At 35.6% G+C, this 21,950-nt stretch overlaps 1 protein-coding gene and 1 long non-coding RNA gene across 8 annotated transcripts in view; one reads left to right on the forward strand and one right to left on the reverse strand.

Annotated features, from left to right (window-relative positions):
• Positions 1-21,950, reverse strand: part of AGO3 (argonaute RISC catalytic component 3) — a 120,603-nt gene that overhangs the window by 44,596 nt on the left and 54,057 nt on the right. For 3 of the 6 annotated variants that reach the window (XM_072771971.1, XM_072771970.1, XM_072771972.1), the window contains exon 6: positions 92-226. In XM_072771971.1, the coding sequence (XP_072628072.1) occupies positions 92-226 (135 nt within the window). Of the gene's footprint in view, positions 1-91; positions 227-18,833; positions 18,921-20,213; positions 20,308-21,950 lie in introns of those variants that run through there. The other 3 variants (XM_072771973.1, XM_072771974.1, XM_072771975.1) reach the window with 3 other exon arrangements.
• Positions 1-21,950, forward strand: part of LOC140602456 (uncharacterized) — a 65,714-nt gene that overhangs the window by 4,178 nt on the left and 39,586 nt on the right. Inside the window, exons 2-5 of one of the 2 annotated variants that reach the window (XR_012005407.1) lie at positions 1,228-1,317; positions 1,602-1,708; positions 8,803-8,942; positions 16,944-16,996. This is a non-coding gene — a long non-coding RNA (uncharacterized lncRNA). The remainder of the gene's footprint in view (positions 1-1,227; positions 1,318-1,601; positions 1,709-8,802; positions 8,943-16,943; positions 16,997-21,950) is intronic. The other variant, XR_012005408.1, reaches the window with a different exon arrangement.

Below are 21,950 nucleotides of genomic sequence, written 5' to 3' on the forward strand. Positions count from 1 at the left end.
TACATGAATACACTTAAAAATTTTTTTCAATAAGAGCTTGTTATATTCATGCATTTTAAAGTTAAGTTGTTCCAAATGCTAATTAATTCACCTTTTATCTCTTTGGTGAATTTTACCCGATGAGAATCAGTCAGAGGTCTTGGTTGCTCATCAATATTATGAATGTCAAGAACTTCACACATGAACTGAATTACAGGTTGTGCTTTGTAGAAGGCAGTGGCAGAAACTAAAAAGAAAAACACAAATAGTATGAATGTTTCCGTAAAACGGATTCAGAAATTTGTGTTCAGTTTCCATGATAATTAATTATAGTTATACTTATCCTTTATGTATACTTATGTATATATAAAATAGCATTTCTGAATTGAGCAGTTTCAATTGCATGGGTGTCTGAGTGGAAGACAGGCATGAGAAGAGAAAAGCCAAATTCTACAGTTTTTATAATCTAGCTTTCTTCATGGGCAACTAATACCATTCTCTACTACATGTACAGAGAAGTGTTCTGGGTATCAGACAAAACCTGAAAGGGACATATGCCAGAGCCCCTTAAGATGAAAAGATTAGGTATCATTTCTTAAAGCTTTCTATGCCACCCTGGCCTGTTAATCTATCCTAGTGAATGCTTTCCCTGTCTTGTAACAGATCTAAGAAGACAGTGGGGGGGAAAAAAGACGACGACAGTGGTATTACAGGTGTTAATCCAAACTATAGGAAGTAGTAAGTGAAGAGTATTTGCCCAATGTCATCCAGTTACAGCTGGTAGTTCTGATAGTCAACCACCATGATTTCTCAATCCTGGGCTTCAGAACTGGAAGAGCTTCACCAATGGTTAATAGGTCACCATCACTCATTTAACACATACTTACTGGGGGCTAATAGGTGCTATAAAGGCACTGAGGATACAATGAAAAGCAAAATCAAAACCAGTAAGAAGTTAGCTACACACTGTTATTTTATTTTTCTGCTTAAAAAACATCTCTATTGTCTGCTGAGCTAAGTATAAACATTTTACATGGTGTTTTCTTTCCATCTCCTTGATTTAAGGATTAAATGTCCTCCACAAAACGTGCCTCACCTCTGGGAGGATGTTTATCAAGGCTTTAATAGTAGTTATCTCAGGATATGTGTGGGTGGTGAGGCTACTATGGATATTTTTTATTTTCTTCTTTTTAATTTTGTATCTTCATTTATTATAGTGATGACTTATTACTTTTTCCTTTATTACAGAATATATGAATGATGTCTCATCACAGAAAATTCAAATATCGATGTATAGAATAAAGATTTCCTCCCAACTCGACTTCCACCCCTCTTCAAGTATCTTTAAGAAATAACCATTATGGAGGCACCTGGGTGGCTCAGTGGTTGAGTGTCTGGCTTTGGCTCGGGGTGTGATCCCGGGGTCCTGGGACTGAGTCCCGCATCAAGCTCCCCACAGGGAGCCTGCTTCTTCTTCTGCCTATGTCTCTGCCTCTCTCTGTATCTTTCATGAATAAATAAAATCTTAAAAAAAAAAAAAAAGAAATAACCATTATCATGGGGTGTCTGGGTGACTTAGTTGGTTAAGTGACCAACTCTTGGTTCCTGCTTATGACCTCCAGGTTGTGAGATGGAGCCTTGCATCTGCTCAGCACTCAGTGCACCATCTGCTTGAGATCCTCTGCCTCTGTCCCTCCCCTAGCTAATGCAGGTGCATTCTCTCAAATAAGTAAGTAAAATCTTAAAAAAAAATCATTATTAGTTAGGTATGTATATATCCTGCTATTTTGTTTTCTTTTCTGCTATTTTGATATGCTCTTACAAAGATAAGAATGTACATGCTCTTTTTTTTTTTTTAATTAAGTAAGCTCTCCACTCAATATGAGGCTTGAATTCACGACCGGAGATTAAGTTGCATGCTCTGTGACTGAGCGAGACAGGCGCCCCCATGCAACTTTTTTTTTTACATGAGATCAGATAATAAACGTTCCATGACTTGTTTTATTGCTTTTTAAATTAACAGTATGTCTTAGAGATCTTTCCATGTTGGTACATTCTTTTTAATGGATTCATATTATTCCACAGTATTGATGCCTGATAATGGAGTATCTTTTGCTCTTAATAAAAAAGAACACAAATGGCAAAACATGAGAAACACTATTATGGGCTTTGATATTTTTTTCTCATTATAGATCTTATAGATTGATCTATCTATCTATCTATCTATCTATCTATCTATCTATCTATCCATCCATCCATCCATCCATCCACACACACACACACATATATGGAACCATATCATTCTCTTTCACAGCTACACGATACCTCATTACATGGATATACTTCATGTTCCTAATGATGGATTGTTAAGTTGATGTTTATTTATAAAAAAAAGATTTTATTTATTCATGAGAGACACAGAGAAAGAGAGAGAAAAACAGGCAGAGGGAGGAGAAGCAGGTTCCATGCAGGGAATCGGATTCAGAACTTGATCCCAGGACTCTGGGCTCAACCATTGAGCCACTCAGGCGTCCCACATTGCTTTTTAATATTATAAAAAATTTTCTAAGAGATGTCCTTATATAATCTTTATACCCAAAGTGAGGTTTGAACTCAACACCCTGGGATCAAGAGTTGCATGTTCTTCCAACTGACCCAGCCAGGCACCCCAAATTGTATTAGCATTCTAGATCTCTTATTCAAATCCATAGTACTTTCAAACATGTATGTATTAGGGGCACCTGGGTGGTTCAGTTTGACATGGAGCTCCAGTGGCACAATCGGTTAGAGCACAGTACTTATTTGACAGTCAGTCTGCCTCTTAAGTTTTGGCTCAGGTCATGAGATCAAGTCCTTTCTCAGGCTCCATGCTCAGCAGTGGAGTCTGTTTGAGCTTCTCTCTCTCTCTGCCCCTCCCCACTGTGTGCTCTCTTTCTCTCTCACAAACAAATAAATCTTAAAAAAAAAAAAAAAAGGGATCCCTGGGTGGCGCAGCGGTTTGGCGCCTGTCTTTGGCCCAGGGCACGATCCTGGAGACCCGGGATCGAATCCCACATCGGGCTCCCGGTGCATGGAGCCTGCTTCTCCCTCTGCCTGTGTGTGTCTCTGCCTCTCTCTCTCTCACTGTGTGCCTATCATAAATAAATTAAAAAAAAAAAAAAAAGTATACATCATGTTTTTCTATTAAAAATGTGAGACTATTTCTGTGTAGTAAAAAAAGCTGAGAGGATGCATATCAAATAAGCACATACTGCTTCTGGGTTAATTTTTTAAAAGTAAACAGGTAAAGGTAAATAAATATGTGGTAAGTAACATGTTTCTTTGCCTTTCCTTTAACCCTACAGGTAAATTTTCTTCACTGGATTGGTATACTAGCATTCACAACTAGTATGTAAAAACAAAACAAAACAAAACAACTAATATGTCTTACATCACTGAACTGCAACTACTAAAACATTATTTATCTTTTTTAACATTCTTCAATTATTTTTCCTTACTGTTTATACCACTGTGTTTCTAATCATTTTACTGTTTATCATCTTTACTGTTTTTCATCTGGGCAATTCAGATGAAAATTAAAGTTAGTTAAAAAAAAAGTTCCAACAAAAAATGAGTTGAAATCAGTGATTACAGCTGAATTAGGAACAAACTTCAATAAGCAAAGTTCTGCTTCTCTCCATCAAATCCTTAACATTTTATAAACCTACATGTATATATATTTTATTCATTCTTGCTTTTTCAAAAATAAGCTAATTTTAATTGAAAAGAAATGTTTATGTTTGACATTTAAAAAAATCTGTTAACAAAACATACCATTGTGGTGTAATTAAGGAAATAAGCATACAATCATTTCTACAGATGATGGTCCCTAAAAGGCAGTAAATAAAATTCAGCACCATAGCTAATACTCAAACTGTATCAGGATCAAAAAAGAATTTCCTTAATTTGATAAAAGTTATCTATCAAAAATCTATGGTAAGTTCAACTTCATTTATTAGGAAGTTCTAGCTAGCACAGTAATACAAGTTAGAGAAGTAAAAGGTAAAAAGACTGGAACAGGAAAATTATTATTCTTCACAATATATGACTATCTACACAGAAAATCCAACAAAATCTATAGATAAATTAGAGAATGAGAATTCAGCAAGGTTGCTACTTAAGATCAATATATAAAAATAAATGACATTCTTGTAAATACTGGCAACCAACTTAAAATGTAACAAAAAAAATACAAGTCACAATTACAACAAAAAACAGCAGGACTTGGGATGGAATCCAAACAAGGTATGTATAAGACCTAGAGAAGTAATAGGTATCCTTACTATTGGAAGATATTTCCTAAGATTTAAAAAATGTCATAATATACTCTATTCATGTAAATTATTCCTAAATTAATCTGTAGATTTAAAGCAATTTCAATCAAAATACTGACAGGATATAGCCCCCCTGACTTCTGGAAATTAAAAAGCAAATTCTAAAATTAACAACATAAGGCAACAAAACAAGAACAGCCAAGACAATTTTTAAGACTAAGGTCTGCTCTATCATTCATCAAGATTTGTTAGAATCCCACTCAAGTCAAGACACTGAGGATAGAACACAGACCAGCAGAAGAGACTTGAGAGCCTACCTCACACTATATACAAAAAGAAATTCCTGTTCAGAAAATTAAATATAAAAAGAAAAACATTTAGAAAAACTTATAGACTATCTTTATGATCTTGGAGGTAAGGATGGATTTCTAAAAAATTTTTTTTTAATTTTTATTTATTTATGATAGTCACAGAGAGAGAGAGAGAGAGAGAGAGGCAGAGACATAGTCAGAGGGAGAAGCAGGCTCCATGCACTGGGAGCCCGATGTGGGATTCGATCCCGGGTCTCCAGGATCGCGCCCTGGGCCAAAGGCAGGCGCCAAACCGCTGCGCTACCCAGGGATCCCCAGGATGGATTTCTAAAAACAAGATACAAAAACTACAAACCAGGGGGGCACCCTGGTGGCTCAGTGGTTGAGCCTTTGGCTCAGGTCCTGATCCTGGGGTCCTGGGATCAAGTCCCACACTCTGCCTAGGTCTCTCTTTCTCTGTGTCTCTCATGACTAAATAAACAAAATCTTAAAAAACAAAACAAAAACTACAAACTATTGAAACTATAACAATTTCTTAAAATACACAAACTATAAATGATTAAAATTTTAAGAAAAAAAACTACGAAAGAAAACTGGAAGAAACATACAAAGTAAAACAATAAAAAAACCAATCAAATCCCCAGGCTATAGATTAGTAAAGGACATGTGTAACACCTGTAACAAATAATTACTATCCAGAATATGTAATAAGTTCCTACAAATCAAGATAAAATAATAAAAGTGGCAAATGATATCAGCTGGCATTTCATAAAAGAGAAACCTAAATGTCAAAACCTATAAATTTTCAGGAATTCTCTTATATGTTATTAAGGAAATGCACGTAACAATACTGACTTATCATTTTACACCATTCAAGACCCAGAATACACACTGACAACAAGCCAATGGAAGAATGAAAGTTCTTGTATAGATTGTAGGCATATACTGATACAATTAATTAGGGGAGCAAACAGTTCATACAGCAAATCTCAAATATGCTTAATTTTCAATCTAGCAGTTTCACTATATTGAAATACACTCTAGAGAAATTCCCTATCTGCAAAAGAAGGTATGAGTAAGTGTTTTTTCTTAACAGAAAAAGAAAACAAAACAACCAAGATATCCATTAGAATGGATAAATTTAGAATATATGCATACAATTAAAACTGATTAGGCAGGTAATAAATAAAATTGAGGAATAAAATACAGATACTACTGAGAGGACTTTGATGGAAAAGGAGATATTATCTACTACTTAGATTGCCAGGATCTAAATATGCGTAATTTATAAATACAGAAAAAAAATTCACAAAAAAGAGACTATGTTGAGAATACCAGTGGGATACTTTTAATTCATCAACACAGATCTCTGAATTTATTAAGGCCATTTAAATTTCATTAAGGGTTTATAATATACTCTACAATTCTCCTGTATCTTTTAATAGATTAATAAATAATAAAAATTTTTGTTGTTAGAAATGCATCCTTTAATTTTTTACTGTTCGTTGCATGTTTGTTTTTTTAACTAAGTTCATTTTCTTATTTTCATGTGTAGTAGGGTTAGAATAATGAAAAAAGGATAGGCTATAATATAAAATAGACACAGATTTTGATCCTAGGTCCAACACTTACTAATTATTATTTCTCTGAACATCTATTTGTTCATCTGTAAAATTAGAAGAATACCTACTGCTCACAGCATTAGGGTAGAGATTCAATGCAAAGTACCTACTTGTACCCAGAACATGATAGAAACTCAATAGAGCTTCTTTCTGTTCTCACTTTTTTTTTTTAAAGACTTTATTTATGTATTCATGAGACACACAGAGAGAGAGAGGGGCAGAGATACAAGAAGAGGGAGCAGGCTCTCTGTAGAAGCCCGATGTGGGACTCGATCCCGGGGGATCCCGTCCTGAGCCAAAGGCAGACACTCAACCGCTGAGCCACCCAGTCATCCCATTCTGTTCTCATTTTTGAAGAACTGTCTACTCATGTCACTTGTTCACTGATAGATTTGTCTTAATTCTAGGCAAAACCATTGTTAATAATGTAAACTAACTCCTTGAAGAGATTTTATGGGAGAATGTTCCATGAAGAAGGGATTAGAATTCTTAAGTTTGGGGAAGTCTTGCTCAGTGGTTGAGCATCTGCCTTTGGCTCAGGCCGTGATCCTGGGGTCTGGGTTAGTTCCATATCAGGCTCCCCATGGGGAGCCTGCTTCTCCTTCTGCCTATTTCTTTGCCTCTCTGTGTCTTTCATGAATAAATAAATAAAATCTTAAAAAAAAATTAAGTTTATGTTTTACTATTTCCAAAGCCAGAAAATAACAGATATGAAAAAACAAATATTTGCCGTATTTAAAATAACTAAGAATACCAAATGAGTCCACGTCCAAACAAACAGTACAAGGTAGAGCAGTAAATAATACTGGTGCTGGTAAAAACATAATCACAATTATTTTTTAATGTACACCTACAACCTCCTAAGAGGTTACATGGTATGGATGTTATCTGCCTCAATTTTACAGGCTTACTCCCATGGCTCTGAAAGTAGGAGACAAGAATTTAAGACTACTCATTACATAGTGCCTTTTTATGGTTATAATTAGTAAGCACTTAAGAGACACCACATTAAACATCCTTGTATTCCCTATTATCACCTACCAAAATATTATTAACAGAGCACTCAGGAGATATTGATAGATTAAAGAATTGTTTTATTTTTTCTATTTTTAATATAATGTATCACATATTTAGTAAAGTATATAAAATACGAATGTGTCACTTAAATTATTATACAGTAAGTATCTACAAAACCAGCAGTGGATCAACAACTAAATATTGCCAATATTCTAGAAATCTCTTCTCTAGCCCCTTCCCAGTCCTTAACTTTGTTTCCTTTAAAGGCAACCAAAGTCCTGGTTTCATGGTAATCATCTCCTTTTCTTTAAATTCAGAACATAACTACAGATTCCTAAATAGTTTGGTTATCTTAGTTCTTGAACTTTATGCAACTGGAAATATAAAGCATGTAGTCTTTTGAAACTGTTGCTAAGAACTGTCTCTAGCTCATTGATTTTAAATGTAAATAGTTTCTTCATTTCCACTTCTCTAACGCTCTGGTAAAGAAATCTAGTTTACTGGGGTGCCTGTGTGCCTCAGTTGGTTGAGTGTCTGACTCTGGATTTCGGCTCAGATCATGATCTCAGGGTTGTGATATTGAGCCTCTGTGCTGGGCATGGAACCTGCTTGTGATTCTGTCTCTCACTGCTCTAAAAAAAAAAAAATTAGATTTTTTTAAGAGAGGGGAGAGAAGGAACAAGCAGGGGAGAAACAGACTCCCCGCTGAGCGGGGAGCCCGATGCGGGACTTGATTCTAGGACCCTAAGATCATGACCCGAGCTGCAGACAGACACTTAACCAACTAAGCCACCCAGGTGCCTATATAAATATATATATATTTACTATATAAACTACACACACACACACACAGTTTACTATTCTAACATTGGACATTAGTGTTAGTACTTTCCTTAGTTACTAGAATATCATGAACATTAATTCATGGTCTTTTTTGTAATTGTGGTCTTTTTTGATGCACATATACATGTAATTTCTCTAGTAGAAAAGGCTCTAAGTAAAATTGCTGAGTCATGAAGGATATGTATCTCTAATTTTCCTAGACAAGGCCAAATTCTTTCAAAGTGGTTTTAATAACTGACCCTCTCATAGGCAGTCTATGTCATTTTTGTGCTCAAGTCTCACTGTTAGTACTGCGAGACTTGAATTTTAGTCTTTCTGTGGTTTATATAGGAGTACCTTACTTTTAAAAAAGGATTTTCAGCCTTACATATAATAAAATACACCTTAAGTATAAAGTTCAATGATTTTGAAAATGCATACATTTATGCTATTACCACCCCAATTGCAAAAGAACCTTTCCATCACCCCAGAATGTACTTTCCTGCCTCTATGTAATCAGTTCCTTCCACATCTGCCCTAAGCAAACACACATCAGATTCCTTTCATAATAGATTAACTGGATCCAAAATTTTACATAAATGGAATTATGTATATAATTATATATACCATTTTAAGTTTGGCTTCTTTTGCCTGTTTTAATTAGTTGAGATTAGTTAATTAGTTCCGATTCATACTGCTGTATAAATTAGTAGTTCTCGCTCTCTCTCTTTTTTAAAGTAGGCTCCATGGCCAGTGTGGAGCCCAATGCAAGGCTTGAATTTATGATCCTGAGATCCAAGACCTGAGCTGAGATCAAGAGTCAGATGCATAACCAACTGAGCTGCCCAGGTGCTCCAGCACTTTTTTCTAACTGCCAGGTAGTATTTCATTGTATGAGATTATAATTTGTTTCTCCATTCACTTGTTTTTTTTAGATATTTGGGTCGTTTCCAGTTTCTAGGTATTATAAACAAGTATATATATATATATATATATATATTTATATTTATATTTATATATATATATTTATATTTATATTTATTTATTTATTTATATGCAAAGGAGGTCATACCAAGATTTGTGCACACACACAAACCTTGGTATGACCTCCTTTTTCATTTATCTTGGGGAAAGGCCTAGGAATAAAACTGGTGGGTCATAAGGCAAGAGCATGTTTAACTTTAAAACACTATGACAAAATATTTTTCCCAGTGGTTGTATAATTTACACTCCTACCATTTCCAGTTGCTCCACATCTTTGCCAACATTGGTATTGCCAGTCTTTTTAATTTAGCCCATGTAGTGGGTGTGAAGTGATATCTCATTGTGGCTATTTGCATTTCTCAGATGAGCAATGATGTTTAACATCTTCTCAAGTGCTTACTTGCCATTCACACACATCTTTTGTAAAGTCCCTGATTTTTTGACCACATTTAAAAATTGTCTAGTACAAGTTTTTCATATATTCTGGATACAAATCTTTTGTTTAGATATGTTTTGCAAATGTTTTCTCCCAGTAGTTGCTTGCCTTTTCATCTTAAGTGTTCTGAAGAGGTTTTCATTCCAAGGACATGAAATTGTTCACTCCAAGGACATGCATATTTTTCCTGTTTTCTTAGCAATTTCCCAGCTTTAGCTTTAGGTTTTGGCCTGTGATATATCTAGAATTTGGGTATGGTGTGAAGTAGGGGTTATGTTTATTTTTTTCATACACATATCCAGTTATTCTAACATGATTTAAGACTATCCTTTCCTCACTGAATTATATTGTCCCCTCTGTCAATTATCAATCAACCACATGAATGAGTCTATTTTCATATCTGTTCGAATTGCTTCTCAGCCTATGATAATCTGAGATTAAGAATCTTAGAAAAAAAAGATCAAGTATCTTAGTATTTGTATCTATTCTATAACTCATTTTACAGGTCTTTCACCCCAATGTCAGTTTTGATTACTATAGCTTTACAGTGTATCTTTAAAACCAGGTAGTATAAATCTTCCTACTTTGTGCTTCTTCAGAATGTTCTTGGTTATCCTAAGTTCTTTGTATTTTCATATAAATCTTAAGACTCAGTTTGTCAACTTAATATTTTTTTAAAAACCTGATGAGATTTCCATTGGGACTATGTTGAGTCTATAGATCAATTTAGGGAGAATGGACTTTTTTTTTTTTTTTTAAATGATCTATTATTCATCTATTCTGAAGAGAGAGACAGAGAGAACTGCTGTGTGAGTGGGGGAGGTGGTATAGAGGGAGAGGGAAAGAAATCCCCAGACTCCCTGCAGAGAGTAAAGCCTGAGGTGGGGCTTGATCCCAGGACCCAGAGATCGTGACCCAAGCTTAAACCATGAGTTGGATGCTCAACCAACTGAGCCACCAGGAGCCCCATAGGAAGAATGGACATCTTAACAATCTGAGTGTTCTGATCCAAGGACATGGTATCTTTCTCTATTTATATCTTCCTTATTTTTCTCAGGAATGATCTGTAGCTTTCAGTATAGAAGCTTTGCATATCTTTCTTTAAATCTATGCCTAAGTACTACATTTTTGGTATTATTAGAAATGGTATTTTAATTTTTTTAAATTTTTTATTTATGATAGTCATACAGAGAAAGAGAGAGAGGCAGAGACATAGGCAGAGGGAGAAGCAGGCTCCATGCACCGGGAGCCTGACGTGGGATTCGATCCTGGGTGTCCAGGATCGCGCCCTGGGCCAAAGGCAGGCGCCAAACCGCTGCGCCACCCAGAGATCCCCATATTTTAATTTTCTAATTGCTGAATGCTGGTATTATTTCTTGTTATACTGCTTGTACGGATTTTTGTATATGTTGTTAGTATTCTGTGTCCTTGCTAAATTCATCTATTAATTCTAGCAGGGTTTTGTTTGGGAGAGGGGATAGCTTAGCATTTTTTAATGTAGAGAATTATGTCTCCTCCAAAGAGGGATAGTCTTATTTCTTCCCTTACAATATTACGTCTTTATTTTTTTTTTTTTTACCACACTGCATTAGTTTGGACCTCTAGCACAATATTGAATCAAGTAGTGAAAATCAAGTATCTTTGCCTCATTCTTGAGCATTCAATCTTTGTACCTTTTATGATGATGCTTGTTATGTTTTTCTAGGTGCTTTTATCAAGTTGAAAAGTTTCCTTTTATTGTTAGTTTACTGCAAATTTTTGTTATGAGAACGTTATAATGTATCAAATGATTTTTCTATTGAGTGGGTTATACTGTTTTTGTCAAGTGTCTATCACAAGTATACTCTAGCCGCATAAAACGAGTTGGAAAGTTTTCCCTCTGTTTTCTGATTTTGTGAAAGATTGGTACTATTTTTTCCTTAAATGTTAGATAAAATTCATCAGTGAAATTACTGGAGTTTTCAAGGGATTATGAACTTAATAGATACAGAGCTATTCAGATTACTCTTTGAAATCAATTTTTGTAAAGTTCTGGTAATCAAATAATTGATATAAATTCCATAATGTTTCCTTACTAATCTTTCAATTCTGAGGAATCTTTAGTGATACCCTCTCTTTCATTCCTAATACTAGGAATCTGTTTTTTCTATTTTCTTTGATTTGTCTTGCTAGGATTTTATTAATTTTATCAAAAGAACCAATTTCTGGCTTCATGCCTTTTCTGTACTGTTTTCTATTTAATTTTTTGCTCTGACTTTATTATTTCTTACCTTCTACTTAACTTGGATTTTTCTTTAGCTTAAGATAGAAACTTTGTGTGATACCTAGCCTCAAAGATGTCCCTAGTAAGTGTCTTTCCTACACTGAATAGGCATAACTAATGGGATATTATTAAAATGGCAGAATGTAACTTTCAATGCTAGGCCTTAAAATCATTATTATGGATTACCTGCTCCAGAGAAAGATACCCACAATATTGTGAGGACACTTAATCAAACCTATAGAGAGTTCCATGTGATAGGAAACTAGGACTTCATCACAAGCTTGTTATCAACTGAGTTTTATAGATATTAAACAAGACTTAATCATCCATGTAAACATTTATTAAATACCTACTCTTCATGGTCTCCCTTATGGGTTCAAATTTAGAGATGACCCAGACAAAGCCTCTGCACTTTAAAAATAGATTCTGGGTTAAAATAGATTAAAAAACAAGAAGCTCATTTCATTCCTTCCCCAATCCCCAAACTCCACTATAACTATGGTGAGGAATTTTAAAATAATCTTAGAAGGAGTGAACAGAAAACAGGAAATCCATCAACATTTTAGAAGATGAAAAGCAAGTGGACAATAACTGACATAGTAGGGATCCCTGGGTGGCGCAGCGGTTTGGCGCCTGCCTTTGGCCCAGGGTGCGATCTGGAGACCCGGGATTGAATCCCACATCGGGCTCCTGGTGCATGGAGCCTGCTTCTCCCTCTGCCTGTGTCTCTGCCTCTCTCTCTCTCTCTGTGTGTGTGTGACTGTCACAAATAAATAAAAAATTAAAAAAAAAATAACTGACATAGTAGATCCAAGAAAATGAAATCTCAAGGTAGCTATGTTGAGAAAGATAAGAACCAATGGCATTTACACTATAAAATCTTCAAAAGGCATGAGAAGTGGCAGCACTAAGTGCCTCTGAACTGGTGACAGAATGGGGGAGATGCAGAAAGATAAAAAGGAAAGCTGTTTGAGAAACAGGTAGAGTCCTAGATCCCTTGTCTAGTTCCACATTGCTGAACAACCATCCCTTTGTCATCCCTGCACAAATCTGGAGGTTTATTCTCTGGAAAAAAATAAAGGAAAGGCTCTTTGGAGGGAGCATGTCAGGCACAGTTGAAGGCATAGGACTGCACCAAAAACAAGGGATTAGATGACTATAAACATTAAATGCTGAATGTAGACAGTCTCCCAAACAGAATGTCCAATTTGGCTTCCAGAATGTAGACCATGAGATTGTTACTCTTGAGGTAGGAGCTCAGAACACTCATCTCTGACCAGCCAAGCAAAGAGATTTGAGGATACAAATGTAGGTCCCCTAACATCAGCGCATTGAAATCACCCCACAATGAAGCTCACCCCACAGATGCACTGATGCATTCAGAGTATCTAGTCAGTGTTTTAGACTCCCTATGAATCATGAGTAGATACTCAAGGATAGTGTATTATCTGAGGAAAGCCTCCAACATGGAAGATAAGAGATCAAAACAAAAGGAATTTGGGTGAAGCATAAACATGTGCTGAAAAAAGAAAGCTCCAGAATAAATTATTCTCAGTGAGCTAAGAGAGGATACTGCAACTGTGAAACAAGAATAGTACAGCACAACATTTAAGGAAAACAAAAAACAAAAACAAAAAAAAACTACTAGAACATTAAGAGCAGAAATGAAAAAGTGAATAAAGGGTTAAAAGATGAAGTTGAGGAAATTTTCCAGAAGGTAAAGCAAATTAAATGAAACATAAAGACAATGGATACATATGTAAAATAAGTACATTTTATGGTATGTACAAAAAAAATCTCACTAAAGCTCTTTAAAAAATGGAGCACTGCTTTCAAATCTGTGAAGGAATATTATTTCCAACACAGAAACTCAGCTAAACTACCATTTAAATTTGTTTTCAAGGGATCCCTGGGTGGCGCAGTGGTTTAGCGCCTGCCTTTGGCCCAGGGCGGGATCCTGGAGACCCGGGATCGAGTCCCGCGTCGGGCTCCCGGTGCATGGAGCCTGCTTCTCCCTCTGCCTATGTCTCTGCGCCTCTCTCTCTCTCTCTCTCTCTGTGACTATCATAAATAAATAAAAATTAAAAAAAAAATAAATAAATTTGTTTTCAAGTGTGTAAGGTGTCACAATATTTGCCTGTTGCGTACCCTTTTCTCATAAAACTTTTGAACATTAAAAAAGGGCAGGAGAAGAAAAAGGATGTAGGAAACAGAAGATCAATAAAGGAAAAATACAAAATTCTCCACAGGGTTAGTGATGTGTGATTCCAAGAGGACGGCTCAAACATAAACTTGTACCAAATATGAAGGGCAAACTCACTGAGACTGAAACAGGGTGAATTAAAAAACAGAGTGGATGGAGACTGTCACTGAGATTTCTGCTGTCATTATTTTGCTTTTGTAATGTGAGGATAGTCTGGGTAAGCCTGACACAGATATATTTACCTTGCTTAGCTAGACCATATGGTGAAAAGTTCCTGTCCTGCTGCCTGAAATCAGACTTTCATTATACCCTCAAGAAATGTTCTGTTTTCATCTACTGCTGAGAAAACTCATTTTAATATTATAAATTATTTCTTAGTCTTAGAGATCTTATACCTGAACTCAAACATATGAAGCAAACGACACTATTATTGTGATTAATAAATTACTTAATAGAAATATGTTTTCCTTGCAAAGGAAGCATATTCTGGGTGAACTTCTCTGACTCTTTTGCAGAATAAATTACAATTACTAAATTCTACAACAATCTATATATTCCATTTTCTTTTAGGAGTAAATAGTGACTGTTTTACAGAAGGATACTCTTACTGTAAAGCACAGAAAGTAAATAAAAATAACAATGTTTCTCAATTCAGATGTTCCTGGGTCTGAGATCTGTCTGCCAAGAATCTTGCTTCTTAGGGATGCAGTACAGAGTTATGAATATTAAGGACATAACTTTGGAGTCAGAAGCTGGCTTCTATCATTTAAAAGTAAACTGTGACTTTGAGCCTTAAATATAAACTACAGTTTTATTCAAAATAGGTTTAATAGGTTATATTACATTGTTAAAATCAAAAGCAAATGAATACCAGCCTTGAAAATTCCCTGAGCAGACAAAACCAGTTTAGTCATACAAGCAAAGCTTAATGTAGCTTATCTCACAAGCCCAACTTGGTCTGGGTCATTTCTTGCTCATGTCTCTGAAAATCATAAGCAAAACTTACATTGTTTCCCAAGATTAATAACCATTGACCAACTCCCTACCATTTAAGAAAATTTTAATATTATAAACAATCACTGAGGAATTACTGCTTTCTCTCTATATAAACTGTTTTATGATATTTTCCTGAGCGTCATTCCATGTTTTGGGTTGAATGCTCCCAGTATGCAAACTGTTTTTGGTGTGTGCACAATAAACTTTTATTAATTATTACTATGGTAATTCATTGATTTTTCTTCTGTTATTTCTGAACTTTTCACAAATACGTAAATTATTTAATATAAATATTAAACTATGTGAACTTTAGAAAGAGAAAGTCAATTTAGAGAGAGAAAGTTTACACAGATTTTCTCTCTCTAAACTTAACTCATACAACTGTGGTAGAGTTCATATGAGATAATGTAAAATGTTTAGGATCCTATCTGTTATATAATGAGTGGTAAATAAAACTATTTTAAGGGAAATACAACTAATAAATACCACATTCACTGTGATGGTCTTAAAAATGCAAGCTGCAAATGAGTTTGGCTTAAATGCAGGCTAAACTAAAAATATATTCTCACATATCTTCAAATCCAAGTTATCAGTGATAGTAAGGTACATCAATATTTTATGTACCCTAAAAAAGAAACATCAATTAAAGTGTGACAAACCATCAACTGCAAGACATCTCCCAATTTCAGAGATGATGAAATGTGAAGAAAAAATATTTTTGAATCTTAGATTGGTAAAATTACAGTAAGTTTAACTACACAGTTGAGAAAATATTAAATACCACAAAAGCAATCATTTTGAAGACAAGATTAAGTCACATCATTAGAATTAAATTTCTCTGTTTTAGAGTAATTTTCACACTTCCTTTCTTCCTTCCACTACCAATTTCACCTAGAGGTAGGTAATCTGTCACTTTGGAGACTAAAATGGATCCCTGTTATGTGCTCCCATTGTACTCAGCACTTCCTCTTCATAATACTTGTATTGCTCAATACTAGTGTTTTCCAGTAGATTTCAAGTTCAACAAGGGCTGTTTTGTTCGGAACAATATACCAAGCTCAAGGGATGCAAATTCAAATCACACAAAAACAAAAAAGGGAAACATAAACAAGTAGGCTGGTGAGTGCAATCTTTTCACTCATTATTTTTCATAGCAGTACTACATTTTACTGGCAATTAAAACTTTTAGGCTTTATTTTCATTTCACTAACATACCATAGATCTTTTATTAAAAATGCTATTTTCTGACTTCTTTACTTCACAATGGCACCATAAGTTATTCACACTTTGTTCACAAAAAATTAACATACTCTCACATTTTTCTTGAAACATGCAGCCCTTTATCTATTCTCTCTATGCCAACCAACCTATTCCATTCTTCTTCCTTCTTCCTAAAGGTAACCACTATCCTCAAATTGGTGTGCTTTTGTCTCATCTATGTTTTTCATAGTTTTACTGCATATTTATGTACTCAGTATAAATTTGTTTTAAATTTACATAATAACCTATCCTTTTAATATCTGCTACCCCTTCAACACTGTTTTTGGGGCAGCCTGGGTGGCTCAGCGGTTTAGCGCCGCCTTTGCCCCGAGGCCTGATCCTGAAGACCCAGGGTCGAGTCCCGCGTCAGGCTCCCTGCATGGAGCGTGCTTCTCCCTCTGCCTGTGTCTCTGCCTCTCTCTGTGTGTGTGTGTCTCTCATTAATGAATAAAATCTTAAAAAAAACAAAACAAAACAAAACAAAAAAAAACAAAAACACAGTTTCTGATGATAATCTATGTTGATATCTGTAGATCTGGTTCACTCATTTAGTTGTCATACAGTACACCACAATATCATATAATAATATATGTACTCATTCAGAATGCTTTCCAAGGAAACACTGATAAAGAATTAGGCTGATTCCAATTTTCTATTAACAAATAATGCTTCAAGTACATATGCAAGCTTATGGCATGTTACAGATTTTAAGATACGTACAATTTCATCTTTTCTAGATACGGAAAACTGCTCTCCAAGGTTGCTGTACCAAATCATACTCTGACAGTGTGTGAGTTCCTTTAACTTTGGTATCCTCACCAATATTTGATATAAGACTTTAATTTTTACAAACCTGATGGGTATGAAATGTAATCTTTTATATTTCATTTGCATTTTCCTGATTACTAATGAATGAGAATCTGATATTCATGTGTTTACTGGTCATTTGGGTTTCCTCTTTTCTGAACTACCTGTTTTCCTACTGATCTATCCTTATTTTTATAAAGCTCTTGGGTGTATTTGCTGCAAATATTGTCCTAGTATTTTAATTAACTTTATGATTATCTTTATAACATACAAGTTTAAAAGTTTGATGTAGCCAAGCTTGTATTATCTTTTATAATTTACATTTTATATTTTGTCCAACATTAGAAATATTCTATTCTTTTTCTAAAAGAATTTTAAAGTTTTGTATTACGGCTTTAGGATTAAAATACACCCAGAAATAGGGGTGCTTGGGTGGGTCAGGTCATTATCCCAGGGTCCTGGGATTGAGTCCTGCATTAGGCTCCCCGCTCAGCATGGAGCCTTCTTCTCCCTCTCCCTCTTCCCCTCCTCCTACCCCTGCTCTCTCAAATAAATAAAATCTAAAAAAAACAAAAACAAAAACAAAAAAAAAACCTAGAAATAGATTTTGAACATGATGTGAGATGTGTCTAATTTATTTTTTCATGTAGTTAACTTTATAAACACCATTTATTAAACATTCTTTCTTCAATGATATGAAATGCTGCCTAACATTTTACTAAGTTTCCATATACACATGGCTTATTTCTAGGCTCTGTATTCTGCTTCATTGATCTGTCTGTCCCTGTGCTTAAAGCAATGTGGAATAATAATCGTTATAGTTTTATTTTTTTAAAGATTTATTTATTTATGATAGACACACAGAGAGAGAGAGAGAGTGAGGCAGAGACACAGGCAGAGGGAGAAGCAGGCTCCATGCCAGGAGCCTGACGTGGGACTCGATTCCGGGACTCCAGGATTGCGCCCTGGGCCAAAGGCAGGCGCTAAACCGCTGAGCCACCCAGGGATCCCTCGCTATAGTTTTAAAATAAAGAGGGGAATTCCTCCTTCTTTATTCTTCTTTAAAATTATATTGGCTATTCTTGGCATTTATTTTTCCATATAAGCCTTAATAGGGATGCCTGGGTGGCTCAGTGGTTAAGTTCCTGCCTTCGCAGCCCAGGATGTGATCCTGGAGACCTAGGATCCAGTCCCACATCGGGCTCCTTGCATGGAGCCTGCTTCTCTCTCTGCCTGTGTCTCTGTCTCTCTATGTCTCTCATGAATAAATAAAATCTTAAAAAAAAAAAGCCTTAATATTTACTTATCAAGTTTCATGATATACTCTATTGGAATTTTATTTAAAATTGCATTTAGAGATTAAATTGTAGAAAACTGACATCAAATTGAGTTTTCCTAATTTCATTCATTTAGATTTTCTCTTATGTCTTTCAATCAAATTTTTTATTTTAGAAACCTCTCAAAAATCTCTTACTCCTGTGTACCTCCTTTTCAATCCAAACTCTTGATCTCATCGTATTTGTTAAAGCTTGGCTAAAGCATCACATACTCTTCCAAATATTCTTCTAACTTTCTAGGATAATTTAGATGTTCCTCCTCTATGCTCTTAGTTTTACCTATTCATTCTTTCCTTAATATGACCCCAAATTGTGCTAAGCATGGAGGGTACATACACTGGTGAATAAGATGGACAATCCCTAGCTCTGTGGAGCTTTCATTCTAACAGGAGACACAGAACAAGAAACAGTTATAATTTCAAGTGACATGTGCTATATTACAGGGGGAGTACACTGCGCTGTGGGAATACATAAAAGAAATACCTAACTCATTCTTGGGGGATGGCTGGATGTGGGGGGGAGAAAGGTGTCAAATACTGCTTCTCAAGGAAGTAACGTGTAGAGTGAAACCTGTAAGAAGAACAGAAGTTAGCAAACACAAAACAACTAAAATATCATAGTCCTGACATCCTGGCTTTACTCTTGATTTTACTGGAAAAGCTCCCACTGCTTAACTGTGAAATCATCTAATCTTTGAATATGTTTCCTCCCTTGGCCTCCGTGACACCACTTTTTTTGGCTCTCATACCACCTGTGATAATCATTAACTGCTCACTGGTGCTTCTTCCTTCCTTAAATGCCACTATTCCCCTATGGCTTTATCCTCCTCATTCCTGTTTCTTATCTAAATATTATTCCTAAAGAAGTTTTTTCATTTCTATAGTTTCAAATATGGATTTATATACTGAAGAGTTCTCTAACTTTTGCTTCCACCATCACAGATTTTCACATATGCATTTCCAACTGCACAGTAGTATCTATCCATATGTCCCATAGGCTCTCCAAGCTTTGGACATAATTAACATTCGATCTATTTAATATATGGTGCATACCGCCAACTAATCAGCAACAGCAGATCTATCTTCCAATTCAATTGCCAGCATCACCATTCACACTAGAATGAATCACTATTCTGACTGTATGTTGGTGAGTATGCCCTTCTTAGAAGCTAGTTTATAATACAGCAGTCACAGCCTGAAGGGTTGGGAACATGAAGGTTGTTTCAAAGACTGAATAACTTTGCAGGCCACGTATGTGTTTTTTTTTTTTTTTAATTCATCAACTTGGCAGGGTTACTAGTTGTCAGCTATTCAAACATTAATCTAGTTATTGCTGTGAAAGTGTTTTATAGATGTAATTAAAATCCACAATCAGTTGACTAAGTAAAGGAGATTATCCTGGATAATCTGGGTGGGCTTCGTTCAGTCAGTTGAAAGGCTTTTAAAGCAAGGCTGGTGCTTTCCCAAGAGAGACAGAAGAGAGCTTCCACCTGCGAAGAACAGCCTCAGCTCATGCCCATGAGTCCCAGTCTGTCCTTCCTGACAGCCTATTGTAAGGATTTCAGACTTGCCTTCCTAATCCTTACAAACTGTGTAAGCCAAATCTCTATATATAGATCTCTCACTGGTTCTGTCTCTTTGGTTGAACCTGACAGATATACCAGGTTTATAGTTTATTTCCAAAAACAATTTCTTCAAAAACCTAGTAAACCTTCTGGTCTACTCATTTCCAATCAGTTCCATGTGCCAGTAACTATACCCAAAGTTTTTTTCTGGACATGGGTCTTAAACCTACTTTTTCAACTTATTCCTTATAATATGGTTCCTTTCTCTCCACCCACATTAGACCGTCACCATCTCTTACCTGAACTAGTGATTGAAAAAGCCTCCTAACTGGCTTCTGAGATTAGTTTTTTCTCCTCTATCTATTCTCCACACTGCTGCCAGAGGTCTCTTTCTGGAAAACAAATATGATCATGTCACTATCCTTCTTAAAAACTTTTCAAGTCTCTCTACCTACAGAATAAATTTGTTTTCTATTTCATTAATTTCTGTTTTTAACTCTTATTTCCTTCTATTTGCTTTGCATTTATTTTTTCTTTATTTTCATAGCTTATTGAGATGAATACTTAAGTCACTGATGCTTTTCTTCTTTTCTAATAGGCATTTTAAGGTTTTAGATTCTAAGCATTGCTTTAGCTAATCATACCAAGTTCTGATATGTATTATTTTCATTATCCTTAAGTTTAAAATACGTAAAATTTTCTTTGTGATTTATCTGACCAATGGGTTATTTATATATTATTTAATAATATCCAAAGCTAGACTTTAAGTTCCTGTAGGAAAATAGCAATTTACTTCCAAATTTTCCTACTTTCCTCCTAGAACCCAATACAACAAAGAGAATGTTTTTAAAAAGAAAAGAAAACCCTTCTACATATTTGGTGAACCCAGGAGACAATAAAAATGGAAATGCCAAATTATAAGTAAAAATGGCCCAAAGTACTAGGGGCTGGTAGAGCCTTTGCAGGGGAGAGGACAAGTATGAAAACAGCCTGGCTGGGGAATAGCAAATTTTCACTCCCAGAAAGAGAGGATCCTATCCTAAGTGGGAACTGCAATGTTTAGAACGGAGACTGACCGGGGGAATCTCAGAAGTAAGTAGAAAAAGGAGGTGTAGAAAGTGCCATGAGAATGAGGAGAGGGTGGTCTAGAAGCGACAGATCTCAGATACTATGACTCCTCTAAAAGTAAGCCAAGTACTTTTCATCTGTCGTTTCAAACTTAAATGTTCAAAGAATGCCACAAATAACTCCTATATACCCTTCACAAATTCTCTATTAATATTTGAGCAGAGAAACCTGGGACCACCCTGCTCCCAATGTCCTGTTCCTCCTCCCCATCCCCCTCCAGAATCTTCCAATAGGTGGCTTGAGAAAGTTCATCTAATTTAAATATGAGTAATAAAAAAATGATAAGTATCCATATGAAGAAACCATAAAAAAAAGTAAAATCGTATGATATCCTTGACAAAGAAAACTCAACAAAAAATTATCAAAAAGTAGATGAAAACTGTGAAACTACATTTTAAAAAAGATTTTATTTATTTGAGAGAGAGAGAGAGCGAGCGCGCACAAGTAGGGGGAAGAGGGAGAAGCAGGTTCCCCAGTGAGCAGGGAGCTTGACAGGATGTGGGGCTCGATCCCAGGACCCTGGGATCTTGACCTGAGCAGAAGGCAGGTGCTTAACCAACTGAGTCACCCAGGCGTCTCTGAAACATTACTTTTTAACATGAATTCCAAAAAAATTTTTTTTAATATTTGAGAGAGTATACAAGTGTGTGGATGTGCATGCAAACAGGTGGGGGTACTGGGGCACAGAAAGAGAGGGAGAAAGAGAAACAAGCAGATGCCCCACAGAGTGTGGAGCATGACGCAGGGCTCGATCCCAGAACCCTGAGATCATGGCCAGAGCCGAAATCAAGAGTTGGTCATTTAACTGACTGAGCCACTCAGGTGCCCCATGAATTAAAGAATTCTTAATATAGCTATTAAAATCTCAGAAGGGTGCCTGGCTGGCTCAGTCAGAAGAGCATGAGACT

This window comes from Canis lupus, chromosome 13 (assembly GCF_048164855.1).
Source record: "Canis lupus baileyi chromosome 13, mCanLup2.hap1, whole genome shotgun sequence".
In the NCBI taxonomy this organism is placed as follows: Eukaryota; Metazoa; Chordata; class Mammalia; order Carnivora; family Canidae; genus Canis; species Canis lupus.